This window comes from Rhinoderma darwinii, chromosome 9, assembly GCF_050947455.1.
Source record: "Rhinoderma darwinii isolate aRhiDar2 chromosome 9, aRhiDar2.hap1, whole genome shotgun sequence".
NCBI lineage: Eukaryota > Metazoa > Chordata > Amphibia > Anura > Rhinodermatidae > Rhinoderma > Rhinoderma darwinii.
This window is the reverse complement of record NC_134695.1, coordinates 75,498,160-75,524,258: the sequence shown is the minus strand read 5'-3', so window position 1 is coordinate 75,524,258 and position 26,099 is coordinate 75,498,160. Positions and strand designations below refer to the sequence as shown.

The 26,099-nt window shown below is 44.1% G+C and overlaps 2 protein-coding genes across 2 annotated transcripts; one reads left to right on the top strand and one right to left on the bottom strand.

The window, feature by feature from the left end:
* The first annotated feature begins 1,244 nt into the window (after window positions 1–1,244).
* Window positions 1,245–3,323, top strand: LOC142661018 (E3 ubiquitin/ISG15 ligase TRIM25-like). The gene has a single exon (XM_075838193.1). The coding sequence runs from the start codon at window positions 1,245–1,247 to the stop codon at window positions 2,859–2,861; it is 1,617 nt and encodes a 538-aa protein (XP_075694308.1). The 3' UTR covers window positions 2,862–3,323.
* On the bottom strand, window positions 3,235–21,172 carry RIC3 (RIC3 acetylcholine receptor chaperone). Its single transcript, XM_075838195.1, has 6 exons — window positions 20,975–21,172; window positions 11,437–11,654; window positions 11,126–11,204; window positions 8,314–8,407; window positions 6,806–6,945; window positions 3,235–5,587 (listed from the first exon to the last, which is right to left on the bottom strand). Exons 1-6 carry the CDS (start codon window positions 21,144–21,146, stop codon window positions 5,142–5,144), a joined length of 1,149 nt encoding a protein of 382 aa, XP_075694310.1. The 5' UTR covers window positions 21,147–21,172; the 3' UTR covers window positions 3,235–5,141.
* Window positions 21,173–26,099: the final 4,927 nt, after the last annotated feature.

Sequence of the window (26,099 nt, the reverse complement as noted above, 5' to 3'; positions counted from 1 at the left end):
CGTCCTCCTCTCCTCATAGATTGTCAGCTCTTGTTATCAGCGTCCTCACTCCTCATAGATTGTAAGCTCTTGTGATCAGCGTCCTCACTCCTCATAGATTGTCAGCTCCTGTGATCAGCGTCCTCACTCCTCATAGATTGTAAGCTCTTGTGATCAGCGTCCTCACTCCTCAGATTGTAAGCTCTTGTGATCAGCGTCCTCACTCCTCATAGATTGTCAGCTCTTGTGATCAGCGTCCTCACTCCTCTTGTGTCACTATGTAACGTCTGATATTGTCTGTTCATGTTCCCTCTGAACTATAAAGGGCTACTGGATATGTTGGCGCTATATAAATATTATTATCTGGTAGCAGCTAAACATCCTGATACATTGTAACGTACAGGACAGGAGAGAGAATTGTGCTGCTGATGTATTTAGTTCATAGAGAAATTCTTAGACTATATACATTGTAACAAACTCTCAGCTGTGTCAGCAGGACTAGGTCAGGATGAGTTTTCATCCCTCAGATTTAAAGAAGAATGTTCCCATAGTCACTGACAGCAAGCAGATATCCTAAAAATTTTGATTAATTGAAACAAAGTAATTTGAAAGCTGAAACTTTTCGTTGCACGACTTCATTGACGCTAGAACGACGTCACTTACGTTTCTTTAGCTAAATCAAACTGTAAATTCCAGATTTCCCATATAAGGTGACAAAAACATTTACGGTCTACGTACGCAAATACGTAAATATTGCACATATTGAACATACGTCGCCATTGACTTCAATACAAATAAAACCGTACGTGTGGTACACATTTTGGATAAGTACTGAAAAGCCAAGTAGACGACGCTATCCAGGACGTGGGGAAAAAAGGATAGAACGTGAGCACAAACTACACCATTAGGGCGTCCGTCCTGACCATAGAAGTCAATGTGCACGTCAGACGTAGAGTAAAAACCAGATGTGAACTGAGCCTAAAGTCCCCGTGGAAAAAACGTGGCATCGCTCCTAGAAAACCCCAAGGGGTCGTCTGTGCTGCCGTTTTTGGACACATTTCACGCCGTAAATTACTGATGTGGCCAAAAAGTGACGCTCTGTGTGACTGCGCCCGAAATCTCTGATCGCGACATATAAATTACGTGCAGGAAGACGAGAGAAAAAAGCAGCACAGCAAGTCATGAAAGAGTTAACAGCCCAGAAGCCTCCAGTCAGGACGTGCCGCACCCCACAACAGGAAGAGGCAGAACTTGTGATCACAGCGATGGCGTCTGCAGATCTGAGAGACGAGCTGAACTGCGCTATTTGTCTGAACCTTTACACCGATCCCGTCAATCTGTCGTGTGGACACAACTTCTGCCGCACCTGTATCGTCACCGTGCTGGACACGCAGCAGAGATGTCGCCACTACAGCTGTCCGCAGTGCAGAGCAGCGTTTCACCAGCGCCCCGTTCTGCAGAGCAATGTTACGCTGCGCAATATAGCGGAGCACTTCACGGCATCCACACTGGGGGAGGGGCAGTCTGGCATCTCCTGCACCTACTGCGTCCACTATTCTGTCCTCGCGGTTAAGTCCTGTGTGTTGTGTGAGGCTTCTCTGTGCGAAACGCACCTGAGAGTTCACAGCAAGGCAGCAGAACATGTGCTAATTGAGGCATCCGCTTCTCTGCAGAACAGAAAATGCTCCATTCATAGGAAGATCCTGGAATATTATTGCACGGAGGACGCGCTCTGCATCTGTGCGTTCTGCGCTCAATCTGAACAGCACAAGGGACATCAGGAGAAGACAATGAATGAGGCTTCAGAGGAGAAGAAGAAAAACCTAAGAAATGTTCTCCACAAACTGAAGACAAACAAAGAAAATGTAGAAGAGAGAGTCCGGAGTCTGCGAGAGCGCAGGAGAAAACTACAGAAGAAAGCGTCCGAAGACACCGAGAGAGTCACCTCCCTGTTCAGAGACCTCAAGAGACAACTGGATGACCTAGAGAAGAGCGCTCAGAGAGAGGTCTCCAGGCAGCACGAGAAGGTGTCGCTCTCAGTCTCTGATCTGATCCAACAGCTGAAAGGACAGGAGGAGGAGTTCTCCAGGAAGATCGCTGTGATCGAGGAGCTGTGTCACATGACTGATCCGCTAAGAGTCTTACAGGAACCGGACATAACAGAGTCCGACACCAAGGAGTCCGACATTGACAGCAGAGAGGGATTTAGGCAACGGCTCCGGGATACAGGTCATGTAATAGAGGCTCAGATCTCAAGGGTCCTAAACAAAGGTCTTGATGATATTATGTCCTCTGTAAAGAGCGGGATCTACGTAGACGCGTCTTCAGACATATTACTGGATGTGGATACCGCCGGCGGCGCTCTGAAGGTGTCACATGACCTCAAATCCGTCTCCTGGTCTGAGAGAAACATTATCCGGCCCAATGTCCGGGGCAGATTTACCTGCAGCCAGGTCTTAAGCACCAGGAGTTTCTCCTCTGGACGACATTTCTGGGAAGTGGAGAGCAGTGAGTCGGGGTTGTGGATGATGGGAGTGACGTACCCCAGCATAGACCGGCAGGGAGACGGCTCCATCATTGGAAGTAACGAGAAGTCGTGGAGTTTGAGCCGGCTCATCAGTCATTACTCTGTGAGACACGACAAACAAGAAACCAACTTATCCCGCAGATCGTCCGGCCGCAGGCTGGGGGTCTTTCTGGACTATGAGGCCGGGCGGCTGTCCTTCTACGAGCTGAGTGACCCCATGAGACACCTGCACACCTTCACCGCCGCCTTCTCAGAGCCCCTTCATGCTGCATTCTGGGTATTTATCGGAGGAGCTCTGAGGATCAGACACAGGAAGGACTCAGGGATTATCAGCAGCCAAGGGCCCGACAGCTGAGGGGGCCCTGACACCATGCAGACTGTAGGGAGCAACGATGGATCGCCCCTGAAGTTGTCAGGAACGTTCCCTCCAGCGTTTCACCTTCTGCGGATTGGTGGATTGACCAGTCTGATGTCAATCATGAGGATGAAAACCCGTCATGACCTAGTCCTGCTCACACAGCTGAGGGAGCGATACAATACATCACTGCAAGTAATAGCTATCTGCCCGGAGTCCAGACTGTTTATTTCACAGAGAATTGTTGTAACAAACCCTCAGCTGTGGGAAGTTTTAGCTTAGGATGGGTTTTTCGCCTGTAGATGTAAACAAGAATGTTCCAGTCACTGACAGCATGCAGAGATCTTATGAATAGTGAAGAATTGAGACAGTCTATTACAATGTTTGCTTTATTTACAGAAGACTGGACGAGGCCTTACATGAGAACTTTTATGTTTATCTTTGACTTTTTTTTTCTTTATTGCTCCAATGTATCTAAAATGAAGCAACTTTGATTCATCATCTCGCGTTTTGTGTCTACAGCTCCTGCACAGGCCTATGTGTCTCCATGGTAACAGACTACAAACCATTTCTGTGTAGTCTGATCCTGCAGTCCCTCTTCAGTCTGTCCCGTACTTCTCGCTCTCATACATTGGGCAGGAGAGACAGACAGAGTCACACAGGACACATTGGGCCAATTAAATCACGATTATTCTCTTAAAGGGGTCGTCCGTGATTAGATAGAAAAATGGCTGCTTTCTTGTAAACACAGCGCCATACTTGTCCACAGGCTGTGTTTGGTATTGCAGCTCCATTCACTTTAATGGAGCTGAGCTGCATGTACCACCCGTGTACAGATGTGGCGCTATATCTGGAAGAAAGCAGCCACGTTTTTATCCTGCACTACCCCCTATATGATATTCTGTATTTGTGTGGTGGATACTGTGGATTATTGCCGCTATTGTTACCATATAGGGGACGCAAGAAATCACAGAATCTGCAGAACGATCGGTTACATGTATGTTCTGTCTCCTACCCACAATGCCCTTCACCTATAATCCAGCACGATACGGAGCGTCTGGTTCATTATATGCCGCAGGTCACATGCTCGGCGCCGCAGGCAGCAGAACTACCAGACAATATTCTTATGCTGCAGTCACGGTCGGCGGTCAGAAAATCCCAACTGCGCCCGTCATACGATTCTATTATTTTATGTCTAAAGTTCCAACAAAAAGAGCGAACGAAACTGCGACGTGATGTCATACGATCAAGAGCTGCGACGTGATGTCATACGATCAAGAGCTGCGACGTGATGTCATACGATCAAGAGCTGCGACGTGATGTCATACGATCAAGAGCTGCGACAAATAAAGGAGATCATATAAGACATTGTATAGAGAGTTGTGCAAATCTCCCGTAACCATTATCCCTTATCTTATAACAGTACAACAGCCTCTGGCCATCCTGGAGTGGCTGAAAACAGAGAACAGTAGATTTTATTCACCGGTCCTACACTCAGCCTCTCCTCAGCCTAAAATGGCTTAAAACAGGGAGCAATAGATTGTATTCACCTGCATAGCAAATTATGGGAGGACAAAATGCAGGTGTCCTGTCCCTTTAAGAACATAGAATTATTAGATTAATATAAGCCGTAGTACAGACAAAAGGTAAAATCAACTGTGGTGGCGGGGCGGCTGCGCGTGGTGGCGGGGTTGTTGTGTATCAGGCAGGGCTGCGGATATTTTGCCCCCTATGGCACAGACCCCACTGGTGGTTAGTAAAGAATGTGGCGTTTCCGGTCACACTGTCTGCCGCCACTAGGAGGAGCTACAGTTCCCATTAAGTTCAATACTAGCTGTATACAGGGAGCTCCCCCTAGTGGTGGCTGATTTATGGTGTGACTATGACAGTGTGCAGGGAGCAGGGGATTTGGAGCTCTGTATCATCTCCATTCCTATAAATATATATATATTAAATATGGTGCACACTAGAAATATGGCATATTTGGGGAGTGGGGTCCATCCTGAGTTTCTTTATGGGGTCCTGTGAGTTCTACATGTGGCCCTGGTTACAGAAATGTCTATCACAGCCGGAGCCGGTGCAGTAACGTGTGACGTGATGTCATCTCACGAGGTGGGATGACATCACGAGAGTCTGGATAAATCCTGTACAGCGTGACATCACATATTTCACAGCTTTCGTGTAGTCGCTTTCTGCCGCGCCTCTGAGATCACCTGACCGCTCACAGGCCCCTCCTCCTTTGGTCCCCCCAATAATCAGCGTCTTATCACCAGACGACATTCAACAATCCGGGGTCTTTTTGCTCCTCTTGCGCAGAGACTGAGACTCGTCTCTGATTGTATTAATGGTTTCCGATAAATCTCCGTTCACAGCCGGATCTGTCACAGAAGGTTCCGGACCCCGCTCCCCGTCACTGGCCGTGTCTGAGCTGAAGCCGGCGTTCTCCGCTATAATGGCGGGGTCGTCATCGTCACTCTGATCCTCAGGGCAGATCTCGTCTTCTGGGGTCAGGACGGGGCTGTGCCGGGCGTCAGCACGAGGGTCGTAGGTGGTTACCCCATTAGGGCTTTCTGTGTAGTAACGGTTGTAATCTTCCATGAATTCCATCTGCTCCGCTATCTCCTCCGCTGACGGCTGGTTCAGCAGCGACTGGTCCACGAGAATCGTATGGGGTCTCCTCCTGCTCTCAGAGGGGTCGTAAATAGGATACGTCTCCTCTGGGTAACCTGCGCCAATTAAAAAAAACTTTCATGTAACCTCGATACATTGTAACGACATCTACATCTCCGCAACACTGATAATAAGTCTGCAAATCCTCTGCATCCTGAGCAACATCATGCCATATACTCCAGTCACATCCAGAGCTGCACTCCATTAAAAGTCAGGGTGCAGGACCTCATATCTCTCTGATGCCTTCACCAGGTTTAGTGTCTTCACAGAAAAGCAGATGTAGCAACAGAATTGAGAATTCAGCTCTTGATGTGACTGGAGTACAAGACAATATGTAATAGCAGAATTAGGAATGCAGCTCTGGATGTGACTGGAGTATAAGACTATGTTCAGCGCATTTTACATGGGGCGATGATTCCCCCGCATGATCGTTCGGTCCCAATCTTTACCCAGTATAAACATCCCCTGCGATCAAACAACAAAACGCTAGTTTGTCGTGAGTCGCTTCTTGAATTGCGGCATAAAAATGATCGCTGGTCGGCGTCACGTTGCGTCTGGTAAAATAACGCGCTGCCGACAGTAAAGTATATGAGGGGGGTCCAAACAAACGATCGCACGGAACATCTCATCACTGCTACATGAAAATGAAGGAAAAGCAACGACATGGAAAGTTCCTCGGCGCTAATTACGGGCAGTTTCTCCGCCGGTGCAACTCAGGATTAGGCGAAATTCACACGAACGTTTTGCGTGCGTTGCAGTTCCGCGTGGCATCAGTGTTTGGAGCGTGGCTGCGTGTTTTTTGCACGTATGGCCTCGTTGTGACACGCGGTTTTAATGTTTAGAGACATAAATGAAGGAGGTGGTTTTATGATTTCCTTAATTTCAGAAGTGCGTCCGTGGGCCGTGCGTGATGCGCCAAAAACGCCCAAGTATAGGACATGTCGTGAGTTTTACACCTCGGACACACACTGCGTGAAAAACACGGACAGTCTGAACGGCCCCATTGACTTACATAGGTCCGTGCGAGGCGCATATTTTCACGCGCGTGTCATGGACGTTAAACACGTTCGTGTGAATAAGGCCTAAGTGCAATGTCAGTAGGAGGATGGGTGCAGTAGTCACGTATGATGACATATTAGTTGTATAACATTTCCCTGCCGCCGGGAATTAGATGGTTAGTAAGTGGAGAGCCCCTCAAATACCTGAGACAAGAAGCATCACAGAGCATCCCCCCCCTGAGCGCACCTTCCCATCCCCCCCCCCCCCCGGCGCACCTTCCTCCATGTACGGAGCCTCCTCAGCCTCCTGCTCCGGGGAGATGCCGTCCAGGATCTTCCCCTCCTTCATGACCCGGGTGATGTCCTTCAGTCTCTGCAGCAGTTGTTGTTCCTCGTCGTTGCTGACGTTTTTTTCTCTGTGACAAATACAAAGTTACGACCATCATCAGCTGCCGCGAACCGCAGGGTGGAGGTTATAATAGCGGAGCCGCATTGTAAGAAGAGCTCAGACCACAGAAGATTATTACACCAGACGGAAACAGCTGACAACAGAGAACAATAGATTTTATACATCTGTCCTACAGTCATCCCCCCCAGCCTGACATGTCTGATAACAGAGAACAATAGATTGTATTTAAAGCGGCTGTCACCACATTATAAGTGTCCCGTCTCCTACATGATGTGATCGGCGCTGTAATGTAGGTGACAGTAATGCTTTTTATTTAAAAAAAAACCGATCTATTTTCAACACTTTATTAGCGATTTTAGATTTATGCTAATGAGTTTCTCAATGGACAACTGGGCGTGTTTGACTATTGACCAAGTGGGAGTTGTACAGAGGAGTGTATGACGCTGACCAATCAGTGACCAATCAGCGTCATGCACTTCCCTCCATTCATTTACTCAGCGCATAGGGACCCTGCTAGCATAAAGCTAAAATCGCTAATAAAGTGGTGAAAATAGATAGTAATGCTTTTTATTTTAAAAAAAACTGTCACCTGCATTACAGCGCCGATCTCCTTATGTAGGACACACGTCACTTATAATGTGGTGACAGCCTATAATGCAGGCTTAGTTGCTGCTCGCTGGGACACCTGGTGGTTGTTCAGTAAAGTGCGCCACTGTCCTGTTTTATAGCCCCCTGAATACTCCTAATTGGGGGCAAAAAACAAAGTCCTGTCCCCTTCCTCATATTGATGGTCACAGGTCAGGGCTGCACCAGTTTATCCATTGTATACAAATATGACAACTACCCCCCCCCCCCCCCATTCTATAAACGTTCAGATACGCCCTCTCAGGGTCACATAATGGATTAGTATGGTCCGGGGTTCATCCATCTGATTCTGTCCAAGTCACACATCGATCTGTACTAGAAGTAGCAAGCGGTGACTGGGGCCCCTGGTATAAATATCCGTCCATCGCTGCAGCCCCCCCTCCCCCATCGCTGCAGCCCCCCCATCATCGCTGCAGCCCCCCATCATCGCTGCAGCCCCCCCTCCTCCTCCATCGCTGCAGCCCCCCCTCCTCCTCCATCATCGCTGCAGCCCCCCCTCCTCCTCCATCATCGCTGCAGCCCCCCCTCCTCCTCCATCATCGCTGCAGCCCCCCTCCTCCTCCATCATTGCTGCAGCCCCGCCCCTCCCCCACATCCCACTATTCTTTTACGACTATATAACCCGCCATCCGGACCTGAGGACCCCACATTCAGGGCACAATAAGAACAGAAATCACATGGTTACCCCAAGAACGGTGATTTATGGTTCCCAGGCTCTTTGGCCCCTCACCTCTCGCTGTTGGGCCCCAGACGTGAGATTATTTTTTCCATGGCTTCTTCGGTCTCTATAAGTTTATCTTGCAGTTGGTTGAGCTCGTAGTCCGCTAAGAAGAGGCAGAGACGTTCTATCAGTGTCAGCTATAAAATGGCGCCGTCGATTAAACCAGAAAGAGAAAATGAAATAAACCGCGGGAAGATTTATGAACTGAAGATATAGATATATATGAAGAAGTATCCACAGGGGTGACGCGTTCCATCAGGCGGGACCACCAAATATAGTCTGTGTATGGGGGAGGGGGGAGGAGGGGGGAGGAGGGGATAGCGATGGAACAAAAACCAAACCTTTTATTATCAGTAAATAAGATGCGCCTGGAATGTGATATTATAAGACTCATCCAGTGTGTAAGTTATTACCGAGCTCCGTCCATTATACCAGCGGGAAACGGGGGGAGCGGTCCCTGCAGCACCCAAAATGTTCAATAAACCCCCAAATGGGATTGAGGGATAAAGACCAGCTTTATTGTATATTCTACTCCTCGTCAGCGTTATATACAGGGCCGTTATACCGCAGCTGCGAACAGGGCCGTTACACCGCAGCTGCGAACAGGGCCGTTACACCGCAGCTGCGAACAGGGCCGTTACACCGCAGCTGCGAACAGGGCCGTTACACCGCAGCTGCGAACAGGGCCGTTACACCGCAGCTGCGAACAGGGCCGTTACACCGCAGCTGCGAACAGGGCCGTTACACCGCAGCTGCGAACAGGGCCGTTACACCGCAGCTGCGAACAGGGCCGTTACACCGCAGCTGCGAACAGGGCCGTTACACCGCAGCTGCGAACAGGGCCGTTACACCGCAGCTGCGAACAGGGCCGTTACACCGCAGCTGCGAACAGGGCCGTTACACCGCAGCTGCGAACAGGGCCGTTACACCGCAGCTGCGAACAGGGCCGTTACACCGCAGCTGCGAACAGGGCCGTTACACCGCAGCTGCGAACAGGGCCGTTACACCGCAGCTGCGAACAGGGCCGTTACACCGCAGCTGCGAACAAGGCCGTTACACCGCAGCTGCGAACAAGGCCGTTACACCGCAGCTGCGAACAGGGCCGTTACACCGCAGCTGCGAACAGGGCCGTTACACCGCAGCTGCGAACAGGGCCGTTACACCGCAGCTGCGAACAAGGCCGTTACACCGCAGCTGCGAACAAGGCCGTTACACCGCAGCTGCGAACAGGGCCGTTCGTAGAATTGGCTCAAATATGAGTGAACCAAAGTGTAAACGGCCTTGTTCGCAGCTGCGGTATAACGGCCCTGTTCGCAGCTGCGGTGTAACGGCCCTGTTCGCAGCTGCGGTGTAACGGCCCTGTTCGCAGCTGCGGTGTAACGGCCCTGTTCGCAGCTGCGGTGTAACGGCCCTGTTCGCAGCTGCGGTGTAACGGCCCTGTTCGCAGCTGCGGTATAACGGCCCTGTTCGCAGCTGCAGTATAACGGCCCTGTTCGCAGCTGCAGTATAACGGCCCTGTTCGCAGCTGCAGTATAACGGCCCTGTTCGCAGCTGCGGTATAACGGCCCTGTTCGCAGCTGCAGTATAACGGCCCTGTTCGCAGCTGCAGTATAACGGCCCTGTTCGCAGCTGCAGTATAACGGCCCTGTATATAACGCTGACGAGGAGTAGAATATAAAGTAAAGCCGGTCTTTATCCCTCAATCCCATTTGGTGGTTTTCAAATAAAATAGAATAAAACCAACCAGGGGGGGGGGGGGGGGGTGTATCTATTGAACATTTTGGGTGCTGCAGGGACCGCTCCCCCCGTTTCCCGCTGGTATAATGGACGGAGCTCGGTAATAACTTACACACTGGATGAGTCTTATAATATCACATTCCAGGCGCATCTTATTTACTGATAATAAAAGTTTGTTTTTTGCTATCCCCTCCTCACCCCTCCCCCCTCATACATAGTTTATAATCCCGCCGTGTTCGTACGGCCGCAGTGGCCGGGCTGTAGGGAGAACGTGATCTGCCGGTTATTATTATCTCGTCTCTGGCGCGGTGGGCGGTCCGACAGATAATATTATAGTGATAGGAGAAAACGGTTTCTATAATTCACGGTCAGCGGAGGAAGAAGCAGAAAATGACCTGAAATGTCCATTATAAACCGTAGTCCAGGAGGCGGAACGTTAGTGTTAGAGGGGCAGTCCACTAAGGACAACTACTCCCAATATGTCCTATGAGGGGATATAGAGATGATAGGGGTGCGGCACTTCCCCTCTATTAGTCAGAACGTACAGTCCATGTGATTATTACAGGGACGCCGGTGACTTCAGCCGATGCCGTCTATTCCTTAAAGGGTCTGTCCAGCTCGCAGTACCATTTTATAATCTCCGCCCCCATTTTATAATCTCCGCCTCCATTTTCTATCTCTGAATTTAGCGCGAGTAACACGAAGGATAAATTATTTTTGGCGCCAAAATCGCCATTTGGGGAGCGGCTCCAATAAAACAACTAAAGTGGACACTATTTCATCTTACACATCCTTAAAAGATAAACCCCCCCCCCCAAAAAAATACAACCCCCCCTATTCAACATAATAGGGAGCAATGTCGTGGATTAGCGCCAGACTCCGCCCCCTGCTGGCTGATCGCAGCATCACATCCTCTATCTTTGCGGTGTTTCTTTTAGAACAGATCAGGGGCGGGGCTTTGACAACATGGGTTTAAGAAATGCTCCGCCCAATCCAAAAGCTCAGCGGTCATTAGCGGATGATTTACAGACATGGATCCATCATCCTCTGCTTCACCGCTATCCGGTAATAAAGCTGAACTCACTAATCTTCCTCTTCAGGTTTCCGTTGGCGATCGGAACACTTTTGGGCTCGAGCTTCACACATTTCCCTTTAGACGAAAGCTGAAAAAAACCAGTTCAAAGTAAATTATAAAAAAGCGATAACAGGAAAAATAGAAACCGCAATATAAATAATACACCTAATGAATAACTAGAAGAGGCTCTGCAGAGCATTGCTCCCTCCTACCGGACACATAATAATACATTCTGCAGATTATTACACCCGACACCTCTGGAGATCCAGAACCTCCGCGTGACCTATTCAATGTCTAACAATCTAATGTATAAAACTTACCTTAAAAAGTATATACAGTATATATAACAATATGCCGAAACCATAGATAGGAATGATCTGCCCCACCAGACTCTGCCTGCTGCTCCCCCCTCCTCCGCCGCCGCCGCCAGCCTTAGCCTTCGAAACCGCTTCAGATAAGTGGGATCGGGAGAAACCTCCTCCCCGGCCGTCCACAGACTTTCCCGGAGGAACCGCAGAGGGAAAACGTCCCAGATTTCCTGCAAAGTCAATGACAAAAGACAAAGATTAACTTATAGCAGCTGTACATATATAATTATATACAGAAGATACCCAGGTTATACCAGCATGCTCCATATCACTATATACAGGAAGATGTATAACTTATACCAGCTGTACATATATAATTATATACAGAAGATACCCAGGTTATACCAGCACGCTCCATATCACTATATACAGGAAGATGTATAACTTATACCAGCTGTACATATATAATTATATACAGAAGATACCCAGGTTATACCAGCATGCTCCATATCACTATATACAAGAAGATGTATAACTTATACCAGCTGTACATATATAATTATATACAGAAGATACCCAGGTTATACCAGCATGCTCCATATCACTATATACAGGAAGATGTATAACTTATACCAGCTGTACATATATAATTATATACAGAATATACCCAGGTTATACCAGCATGCTCCATATCACTATATACAAGAAGATGTATAACTTATACCAGCTGTACATATATAATTATATACAGGAGATACCCAGGTTATACCAGCATGCCCCATATCACTATATACAAGAAGATGTATAACTTATACCAGCTGTACATATATAATTATATACAGAAGATACCCAGGTTATACCAGCATGCTCCATATCACTATATACAGGAAGATGTATAACTTATACCAGCTGTACATATATAATTATATACAGAATATACCCAGGTTATACCAGCATGCTCCATATCACTATATACAAGAAGATGTATAACTATACCAGCTGTACATATATAATTATATACAGAAGATACCCAGGTTATACCAGCATGCTCCATATCACTATATACAAGAAGATGTATAACATATACCAGCTGTACATATATAATTATATACAGAAGATACCCAGGTTATACCAGAATGCTCCATATCACTATATACAAGAAGATGTATAACTTATACCAGCTGTACATATATAATTATATACAGGAGATACCCAGGTTATACCAGCATGCCCCATATCACTATATACAAGAAGATGTATAACTATACCAGCTGTACATATATAATTATATACAGAAGATACCCAGGTTATACCAGAATGCTCCATATCACTATATACAAGAAGATGTATAACTTATACCAGCTGTACATATATAATTATATACAGGAGATACCCAGGTTATACCAGCATGCTCCATATCACTATATACAAGAAGATGTATAACTTATACCAACTGTACATATATAATTATATACAGAAGATACCCAGGTTATACCAGCATACTCCATATCACTATATACAAGAAGATGTATAACTTATACCAGCTGTACATATATAATTATATACAGAAGATGCCCAGGTTATACCAGCATGCTCCATATCACTATATACAAGAAGATGTATAACTTATACCAGCTGTACATATATAATTATATACAGAAGATACCCAGGTTATACCAGCATGCTCCATATCACTATATACAAGAAGATGTATAACTTATACCAGCTGTACATATATAATTATATACAGAAGATACCCAGGTTATACCAGCATGCTCCATATCACTATATACAGGAAGATGTATAACTTATACCAGCTGTACATATATAATTATATACAGAAGATACCCAGGTTATACCAGCATGCTCCATATCACTATATACAGGAAGATGTATAACTTATACCAGCTGTACATATATAATTATATACAGAAGATACCCAGGTTATACCAGCATGCTCCATATCACTATATACAGGAAGATGTATAACTTATACCAGCTGTACATATATAATTATATACAGGAGATACCCAGGTTATACCAGCATGCTCCATATCACTATATACAAGAAGATGTATAACTTATACCAGCTGTACATATATAATTATATACAGAATATACCCAGGTTATACCAGCATGCTCCATATCGCTATATACAAGAAGATGTGTAACTTATACCAGCTGTACATATATAATTATATACAGAAGATACCCAGGTTATACCAGCATGCTCCATATCACTATATACAAGAAGATGTATAACTTATACCAGCTGTACATATATAATTATATACAGGAGATACCCAGGTTATACCAGCATGCTCCATATCACTATATACAAGATGTATAACTTATACCAGCTGTACATATATAATTATATACAGGAGATACCCAGGTTATACCAGCATGCTCCATATCACTATATACAGGAAGATGTATAACTTATACCAGCTGTACATATATAATTATATACAGGAGATACCCAGGTTATACCAGCATGCTCCATATCACTATATACAGGAAGATGTATCACTTATACCAGCTGTACATATATAATTATATACAGGAGATACCCAGGTTATACCAGCATGCTCCATATCACTATATATAGGAAGATGTATAACTTATACCAGCTGTACACATATAATTATATACAGAAGATACCCAGGCTATACCAGCATGCTCCATATCACTATATACAAGAAGATGTATAACTTATACCAGCTGTACATATATAATTATATACAGAATATACCCGGGTTATACCAGCATGCTCCATATCACTATATACAGGAAGATGTATAACTTATACCAGCTGTACATATATAATCATATACCATAATATACCCAGGTAATACCAGCATGCTCCATATCACTATATACAAGAAGACGTATGACTTATACCAGCTGTACATATATAATTATATACAGAATATACCCAGGTTATAGCAGCATGCTCCATGTCACTATATACAAGAAGATGTATAACTTATACCAGCTGTACATATATAATTATATACAGAATATACCCGGGTTATACCAGCATGCTCCATATCACTATATACAGGAAGATGTATAACTTATACCAGCTGTACATATATAATTATATACAGAAGATACTCGGGTTATACCAGCATGCTCCATATCACTATATACAGGAAGATGTATAACTTATACCAGCTGTACATATATAATTATATACAGAAGATACCCAGGTTATACCAGCATGCTCCATATCACTATATACAAGAAGATGTATAACTTATACCAGCTGTACATATATAATTATATACAGAATATACCCGGGTTATACCAGCATGCTCCATATCACTATATACAGGAAGATGTATAACTTATACCAGCTGTACATATATAATTATATACAGAAGATACCCAGGTTATACCAGCATGCTCCATATCACTATATACAGGAAGATGTATAACTTATACCAGCTGTACATATATAATTATATACAGAAGATACCCAGGTTATACCAGCATGCTCCATATCACTATATACAAGAAGATGTATAACTTATACCAGCTGTACATATATAATTATATACAGAATATACCCAGGTTATACCAGCATGCTCCATATCACTATATACAAGAAGATGTATAACTTATACCAGCCATACTTATATAATTATATACAGAAGATACCCAGGTTATACCAGCATGCTCCATATCACTATATACAGGAAGATGTATAACTTATACCAGCTGTACATATATAATTATATACAGAAGATACCCAGGTTATACCAGCATGCTCCATATCACTATATACAAGAAGATGTATAACTTATACCAGCTGTACATATATAATTATATACAGAAGATACCCAGGTTATACCAGCATGCTCCATATCACTATATACAGGAGATACCCAGGTTATAGCAGTTGTACATATATAATTATATACATAATATACCCAGGTTATACCAGCATGCTCCATATCACTATATACAGGAGATACCCAGGTTATAGCAGTTGTACATAGACTTTATGAATTGTGCCGATAATAGGACGCACAGTCTCTGGTAGGGTTGCGGTCCTGCGGTCGTGGACATTGGTCGCTCTGGGATTGAGCGGTGATTGGGGTTGACTTGCGGCCGGGGACTATCAGCGCGGTGTCATCGGTGATGGATTACATTCTGGACACAATGTATCGGAACTCTCTGTAATTAAATGTCACTTTCTATGATGTTTGATGTCGGTGACGGCGCTCGGGACATTTGGTTGATTTTAAGGTGAAAAGTTCCAATCAATATTAATCCTGGCGGTTACAGTGGCCGACATCAAGAACAGCAACTATACAGTACACAGCGCCAATGTTCCGAGGCTGGAAAGCTGTTTGTAGTCCGAATATCAATATTATTCAGAGAGAAGCCGGAGAAGCGTGAACAGCGCAGACGTGAATCAAGGAGGCGGCGGCTGCGACTATTCAAAATGGAGACTTCGATTCGTCTGATGTGAAATCGTCATCTTCTATTCCGCTGGTTCTGACTTTTCTTCGTCTCCTGCACCGGTGACCATTGCGTTAGTTTTCTTCCATATAAGTTATATGTTGGGAGGAGTCCCGGTCCAACGGAAGGTAGCGACGTATCCCTCTGTATGGGGATAAAGTGGAATACTTCTCCCGAACTCCCCGGGTAGAACACTATTTGAAGAGCGGAGTCTGGGGAAATGCCTGACATCACTGTCCATATATGGAAAGTGACATCAGGGGCTTCCCCGGGGCTGACGCTCTGCCTGGGGAAGATCCCCGAGGTTTACGTTTAACATGTACCTCTGACGAACGCCATACAATTGCATCCGTCCCACATAGGCTCCCACGTTAAATAAATGTATATCGCACAGTATACTTTTTTTTTTGCGAGATCCTAGTCTACTACGTTATTCCTTTATTAAAAATAAAGGTAAAATGACGAACACCTGCTGATGGAGGCCATAAGGACATGTTCCCCTATACTACAGTAACAGCTATTCATCTATTACTACTGACAACCAGCCTGTATATCATGTGTGAGAGGTTGTCACAGCTCCGCCCCCTATTACTGACATCACTGATATATAATATAATTACATTGTGATCAGACATGAGATCCACACATCTTATATACAGTAACAGCTATTCATCTATTACTACTGACAACCAGCCTGTATACCATGTGTGAGAGGTTGTCACAGCCCCGCCCCCTGTTACTGACATCACTGATATATAATATAATTACATTGTGATCAGACATGAGATCCACACATCTTATATACAGTAAGAGCTATTCATCTATTACTACTGACAACCCGCCTGTATATCATGTGTGAGAGGTTGTCACAGCCCCGCCCCCTGTTACTGACATCACTGATATAGAATATAATTACATTGTGATCAGACATGAGATCCACACATCTTATATACAGTCACAGCTATTCATCTATTACTACTGACAACCAGCCTGTATATCATGTGTGAGAGGTTGTCACAGCCCCGCCCCCTGTTACTGACATTACTCATATATAATATAATTACACTGTGATGAGACATGAGATCCACACATCTTATATACAGTAACTGCTATTCATCTATTACTACTGACAACCAGCCTGTATACCATGTGTGAGAGGTTGTCACAGCCCCGCCTCCTGTTACTGACATCACTGATATATAATATAATTACACTGTGATCAGACATGAGATCCACACATCTTATATACAGTAACAGCTATTCATCTATTACTACTGACAACCTGCCTGTATATCATGTGTGAGAGGTTGTCACAGTCCCGCCCCCTGTTACTGACATCACTGATATATAATATAATTACACTGTGATCAGACATGAGATCCACACATCTTATATACAGTAACAGCTATTCATCTATTACTACTGACAACCAGCCTGTATATCATGTGTGAGAGGTTGTCACAGCCCCGCCCCCTGTTACTGACATCACTGATATATAATATAATTACATTGTGATCAGACATGAGATCCACACATCTTATATACAGTCACAGCTATTCATCTATTACTACTGACAACCAGCCTGTATATCATGTGTGAGAGGTTGTCACAGCCCCGCCCCCTGTTACTGACATCACTGATATATAATATAATTACACTGTGATCAGACATGAGATCCACACATCTTATATACAGTAACAGCTATTCATCTATTACTACTGACAACCGGCCTGTATATCATGTGTGAGAGGTTGTCACAGCTCCGCCCCCTGTTACTGACATCACTGATATATAATATAATTACATTGTGATCAGACATGAGATCCACACATCTTATATACAGTAACAGCTATTCATCTATTACTACTGACAACCAGCCTGTATATCATGTGTGAGAGGTTGTCACAGCCCCGCCCCCTGTTACTGACATCACTGATATATAATATAATTACATTGTGATCAGACATGAGATCCACACATCTTATATACAGTCACAGCTATTCATCTATTACTACTGACACCAGCCTGTATATCATGTGTGAGAGGTTGTCACAGCCCCGCCCCCTGTTACTGACATCACTGATATATAATATAATTACACTGTGATCAGACATGAGATCCACACATCTTATATACAGTAACAGCTATTCATCTATTACTACTGACAACCGGCCTGTATATCATGTGTGAGAGGTTGTCACAGCTCCGCCCCCTGTTACTGACATCACTGATATATAATATAATTACATTGTGATCAGACATGAGATCCACACATCTTATATACAGTAACAGCTATTCATCTATTACTACTGACAACCAGCCTGTATATCATGTGTGAGAGGTTGTCACAGCCCCGCCCCCTGTTACTGACATCACTGATATAATATTATGGGGAATATGTATCAACAGAATTATAATAACATTATACAAAGAAACAACAATATTGCGACTTCAGTGGAAATTGAGCCAAATTTACCAGACTATTACCGGCTGTATATTATTTCCGCTCCTCGCTCTTGTACATGGAATCTCTAAGGCTGGGTTCACATGACCTATTTACGGACGTAATTCAGGCGTTTTAACCCCGAATTACGTCCAAAAACATGGCTCCAATGCGTCGGCAAACATCTGCCCATCCATTAGAATGGGTCTTACGATGTTCTGTGCCGACGGTCATTTTTTTTACGCCCCGCTGTCAAAAGGCGGCGCGTAAAAAAAGACGCCCGCGTCAAAGAAGTGCCTGTCACTTCTTGAGACTTAAATGGAGATGTTTTCCATTGACTCCATAGAAAAACAGCTCCAATTACGCCCGTAATGGACGTTGCGAAAAACGCCTGCACATGCCATTCTCCTGAAAACAGCACCGTCATTTTAGCCGTAACGGACGCTGCCGTGTAAACATACCCTTATACATTTGACACAATCCTCGTACGTTGTTTAGCGCCGCTCCACCGGTGTGCACACTGTACAGGTGGAGCGCGTTATTATAACCCCCCCGCTTCACACACGAGCTTCACTATACACCAGATATCGGGGTGCAGCTGGCGCCGAGTGTCTGTGTCACAACCTGATGCCACTCAGAGTATATAGAGACAGGGCGAGGGCAGTGAATTTAATCTTTGCCCCGGGTAAAGGCTTTGCCTATGGATATGAAGAGATTTCCGCATTATATACATCAACAAGGCACAGACTGCAGGCCTGAAGGGGTTAAATTAAAGGAACAGTCCTCAAATTTCTGCATCTCCAGACTACACTGACTGTTCACACAGAATGTGAGGGACCCCTGGATTATTGCTGGGGGGGAGGCTTCCATTCCCCTCCCCAGTCCAGGACAGGCGGGTCTGACCGCTCACCCTCTTATTCCCCTCCAGGTGTGACCGCTCACCCTCTTCTTCCCCTCCAGGTCTGACCGCTCACCCTCTTCTTCCCCTCCAGGTGTGACCGCTCACCCTCTTCTTCCCCTCCAGGTGTGACCGCTCACCCTCTTCTTCCCCTCCAGGTGTGACCGCTCACCCTCTTCTTCCCCTCCAGGTGTGACCGCTCACCCTCTTCTTCCCCTCCAGGTGTGACCGCTCACCCTCTTCTTCCCCTCCAGGTGTGACCGCTCACCCTCTTCTTCCACTCCAGGTGTGACCGCTCACCCTCTTCTTCCCCTCCAGGTGTGACCGCTCACCCTCTTCTTCCCCTCCAGGTGTGACCGCTCACCCTCTTCTTCCCCTCCAGGTGTGACCGCTCACCCTCTTCTTCCCCTCCAGGTGTGACCGCTCACCCTCTTCTTCCCCTCCAGGTGTGACCGCTCACCCTCTTCTTCCCCTCCAGGTGTGACCGCTCACCCTCTTCTTCCCCTCCAGGTGTGACCGCTCACCCTCTTATTTCCCTCCAGGTGTGACCGCTCACCCTCTTATTTCCCTCCAGGTGTGACCGCTCACCCTCTACTCCCCTCCAGGTGTGACCGCTCACCCTCTTATTTCCCTCCAGGTGTGACCGCTCACCCTCTACTCCCCTCCAGGTGTGACCGCTCACCCTCTACTCCCCTCCAGGTGTGACCGCTCACCCTCTTATTTCCCTCCAGGTGTGCCCGCTCACCCTCTTATTTCCCTCCAGGTGTGCCCGCTCACCCTCTTATTCCCCTCCAGGTGTGACCGCTCACCCTCTTATTCCCCTCCAGGTCTGACCGCTCACCCTCTTATTCCCCTCCAGGTGTGACCGCTCACCCTCTTCTTCCCCTCCAGGTGTGGCCGCTCACCCTTCATCCCCCTCCAGGTCTCACCGCTCACCCTCTTATTCCCCTCCAGGTGTGACCGCTCACCCTCTTATTCCCCTCCAGGTCTGACCGCTCACCCTCTTATCCCCCTCCAGGTCTCACCGCTCACCCTCTTATCCCCCTCCAGGTCTGGCCGCTCACCCTCTTATCCCCCTCCAGGTCTGGCCGCTCACCCTCTTATTCCCCTCCAGGTCTGGCCGCTCACCCTCTTATTCCCCTCCAGGTCTGGCCGCTCACCCTCTTATTCCCCTCCAGGTCTGGCCGCTCACCCTCTTATTCCCCTCCAGGTCTGGCCGCTCACCCTCTTATTCCCCTCCAGGTCTGGCCGCTCACCCTCTTATTCCCCTCCAGGTCTGGCCGCTCACCCTCTTATTCCCCTCCAGGTGTGACCGCTCACCCTCTTATCCCCCTCCAGGTCTGACCGCTCACCCTCTTATCCCCCTCCAGGTCTGACCGCTCACCCTCTTCTTCCCCTCCAGGTGTGACCGCTCACCCTCTTCTTCCCCTCCAGGTGTGACCGCTCACCCTCTTCTTCCCCTCCAGGTGTGACCGCTCACCCTCTTCTTCCCCTCCAGGTGTGACCGCTCACCCTCTTATTCCCCTCCAGGTGTGACCGCTCACCCTCTTATTCCCCTCCAGGTCTGACCGCTCACCCTCTTCTTCCCCTCCAGGTGTGACCGCTCACCCTCTTCTTCCCCTCCAGGTCTCACCGCTCACCCTCTTATTCCCCTCCAGGTCTGACCGCTCACCCTCTTATCCCCCTCCAGGTCTGACCGCTCACCCTCTTATCCCCCTCCAGGTCTGACCGCTCACCCTCGGGCTGCTGCTTCCCCCTGTTCAGGAAGGTCCGGGGCAGGAGCAGGGACACGCACAGCACCAGGCCGGAGAACATCACCACCTTCTGGATAGTGGATAACGCCATGTTGGATGACCGTGTCCCGGCGGTTGTGGCCGCAGGATGACAGGACGTCTCCGGTGTCATCATAAACAGCTGCACCAATGTCTGCGCCTCTCCCATCCTCCACCTGCAGCCAATGCAACACACAATCCTATTGGCCTCTGAAATCTGCTGCCCATTGGTCTAAGCATATCCCTCCCCAGGCCTGTATCCCCAGCATCCCCCCCCCCCCCTGCAAGAGCAGCCAGAGCTGGGGGGCCGTGACACTGTTCCAGCTTCCTCCTCCATCAACCCGCAGACATTGTCACAGGTGCACAGCGCAATATACACACAATGTAACGGATAATATCATCATCTTTCTACAGATACATTGTTACAGGTGCAGCTCTGGGTCTGCATATTATATATAACGGATCATATCATCATTGTTACAGCGCCAGCACTTTACTGTGAATGTCACAGTCCACAATATATACACACATTATACACAATATACACACATTATACACAATATATACACATTATACACACATTATACACACTATATACACACACACTATATACACATTATACACAATATATACACATTATATACACATTATACACAATATATACACATTATATACACATTATACACAATATACACTATATACACATTATACACACTATATACACACACACTATATACACTATATACACATTATACACATTATACACACTATATACACACACACTATATACACATTATACACACTATATACACACTATATAAACATTATACACAATATATACACATTATATACACATTATACACACTATATACACATTATACACATTATACACACTATATACACATTATACACAATATATACACACTTTATACACAATATACACTATATACACATTAAACACACTATATACACACACACTATATACACATTATACACACTATATACACACACACTATATACACATTATACACAATATATACACATTCTATACACATTATACACATTATATACACATTATACACAATATACACTATATACACATTATACACACTATATACACACACACTATACACAATATATACACATTATACACATTATACACACTATATACACACACACTATATACACATTATACACACTATATACACACTATATAAACATTATACACAATATATACACATTATATACACATTATACACACTATATACACATTATACACATTATACACACTATATACACATTATACACAATATATACACACTTTATACACAATATACACTATATACACATTAAACACACTATATACACACACACTATATACACATTATACACACTATATACACACACACTATATACACATTATACACAATATATACACATTCTATACACATTATACACATTATATACACATTATACACAATATACACTATATACACATTATACACACTATATACACACACACTATATACACTATATACACATTATACACAATATACACTATATACACATTATACACACTATATACACATTATACACAATATATACACATTATATACACATTATACACACTATATACACATTATACACACTATATACACATTATACACACTATATACACATTATACACACTATATACACACTATATACACATTATACACATTATACACAATATATACACACTTTATACACAATATACACTATATACACATTAAACACTATATACACACACACTATATACACATTATACACACTATATACACACACACTATATACACATTATACACAATATATACACATTCTATACACATTATACACACTATATACACATTATACACAATATATACACATTATATACACATTATACACAATATACACTATACACATTATACACAATATACACTATATACACATTATACACACTATACACACACACACACTATATACACATTATACACACTATACACACTATATACACAATATATACACATTATACACACTATATACACATTATACACACTATATAGACATTATACACACTATATACACATTATACACACTATATACACACTATATACACATTATACACATTATACACAATATATACACACTATATACACATTATACACAATATACACTATATACACATTAAACACACTATATACACATTATACACAATATATACACATTATACACATGCTATATACACATTATATACAATATATACACACTATATACACATTATATACACACAATATATACACACTATATACACATTATACACACGCTATATACACACTATATACACATTATACACACACGTTATATACACACACTCTATACACAATATATACACACTATACACACATTATACACTATATATCCAACTATACACCCATTATACACTATATACACGTTATACACAATATATACACACTATATACACATTCTATATACACATATATACAATATATTTACACTATATACACACTATATGCACATTATACACACGCTATATACACACTATATACACATTATACACACACGTTATATACACACACTCTATACACAATATATACACACTATACACACATTATACACTATATATCCAACTATACACCCATTATACACTATATACACGTTATACACAATATATACACACTATATACACATTCTATATACACATTATATATACAATATATTTACACTATATACACACTATATACACATTATACACAATATATACACATTATACACAATATATACACATTATATACACACACTATATACACACACAATATATACACACTATATACACATTATACACACTATATACACATTATACACACACGTTATATACACACACACACTATATACACAATATATACACACTATATACACATTATACACTATATATCCAACTATACACCCATTATACACTATATACACTTTATACACAATATATACACACTATATACACACACGCTATATACACATTCTACACACACACTATATACACATTATATATACAATATATTCACACTATATACACAATATATACACATTATACACAATATATACACACTATATGCACATTATACACACGCTATATACACTATATATACACATTATACACAATATATACACTATATACACACTATATACACTATATATACACATGCTATATACATACTATATACACATTCTACACAATATATACACATTATACACATGCTATATACACATTATATACAATATATACACACAATATACACATTATACACACGTTATATACACACACTATACACACATTATACACTATATACACTTTATACACAATATATACACTTTATACACAATATATACACATTATACACGATATATACAACTATATACAGATTATACACAATATATACAAATTATATACATACTATGGGGTATTCATATATTGGAGAACATGGAGGTGGCACACAGAGCACATGAGGTCTCCGCGGACGCGCCATCAGGTCCCCATTCTTAGGGCTCATTCAGATGAGCGTGAACCTCGTCCGTGTGTGTTGAAATCACGCGCAGCACACGGACATATTGATATCAATGGAGCTCTTCACACACGCAGGAGTTTTCATGCAGCGAGTGTCCGTTGCGTGAAACTCACTGCATGCCCTATATTGCTGCTTTATCATACACCTAGTCACCTATTAAAGTAATGGGTGCATGAAAACCATGGACAGCACACAGACGCACATCCGTGTGTTGTCCGTGTTTCACGAATCAATTATATTAAAAAACAAAAAAAACACGCTTTTTTACGCACGTAAATCTGTCACGCTCATGTGAATGTAGCCTTACGTATGTGGTGCCCGCTGATCAGGGGGATGCTCTGCGTTTTCTGACGGGTCGCTCCTCATCCTGCCCAGGTCCGGGGCGATGCTTATAATGACCGGCCGGGAACCTGTAACGAAAGTGATTCACTGAAAAATCTGTCAATAAATATACAAGAGCGATCTGAGAAAACCAGCAGTGGATCTCCGATGAGCGCGGCCACGTCATGAAGACTTTGGGGTTGGGGTGAGCCCCTCCACCACCAGGAACAGCCGCATTTTCCTCTTTTGCACGGAATATCATTTTACACTTGAGGTTTATGATAAATATTTTGGGCTCCGGCCACTTCTGATCGGCTGCTGTACATTCTGATGACGACTCACTGCAGAATACGTGAAAACAACCTATTGCTCTCTGTTATCTGCCATTTCCCTCCGGGGAGATGCCGACCAGGCTCTAGTTTTCCTTTTGATCAAATAAGGTTGGAAAGCCTTGTCTGAAAGGTCGACGCCACCCATGTACTTGTTGTACTCTGTAATACAGAGCGGTTTCTGTCTGTTCGCAGTAGCGCCTCTCTCTCTGATAGTGACCTTGGTGTCAGCGTGTCTAGTGCTCAGCATAAAAACCTCTCTCCGATCATTGCACTTAAGTGCAAGAAGTTCATCACTTGCGAAAGCAATGGATTCCCCCTTTGCCAGGCGCATTGAGAGAAGTTGTGGTGGCAATCCTTTGCGGTTTCTGCGAACCGTCCCACAGGCCCCTGTTTTGTCAGCGTGAAGACTTTTGAAAAGTGGCACACTAGAATAAAAATTGTCCGTGTATACTCTGTAGCCTTTTTGAAGGAACGGCTGCATAAGGTCATAGACGATTTTTCCACTGACACCAAGGTTTTGTGGGCATCCTGGGGGATTTATTTCACGGTCTCTGCCCTCATATATATTGAAGCCGCATGTGTAACCGGTCTTACTCTCGCATATTTTATATAGCTTTACGCCATATCTCGCTCTCTTTGATGGTATGTATTGCCTGAAACACAATCTCCCCTTAAAATTTACTAGGGATTCATCCACACTCAAGTTCATGTCAGGAGTGTAGGATTTTAGGAATGAGTCTTTTAGCGCAGTAATAAAGGGCCTCAGCTTGTGAAGGCGATCGTGCCCGGGATCACTTCTTGGGAGGCTTTCTAAATTGTTACTAAAATGCAGGAAAC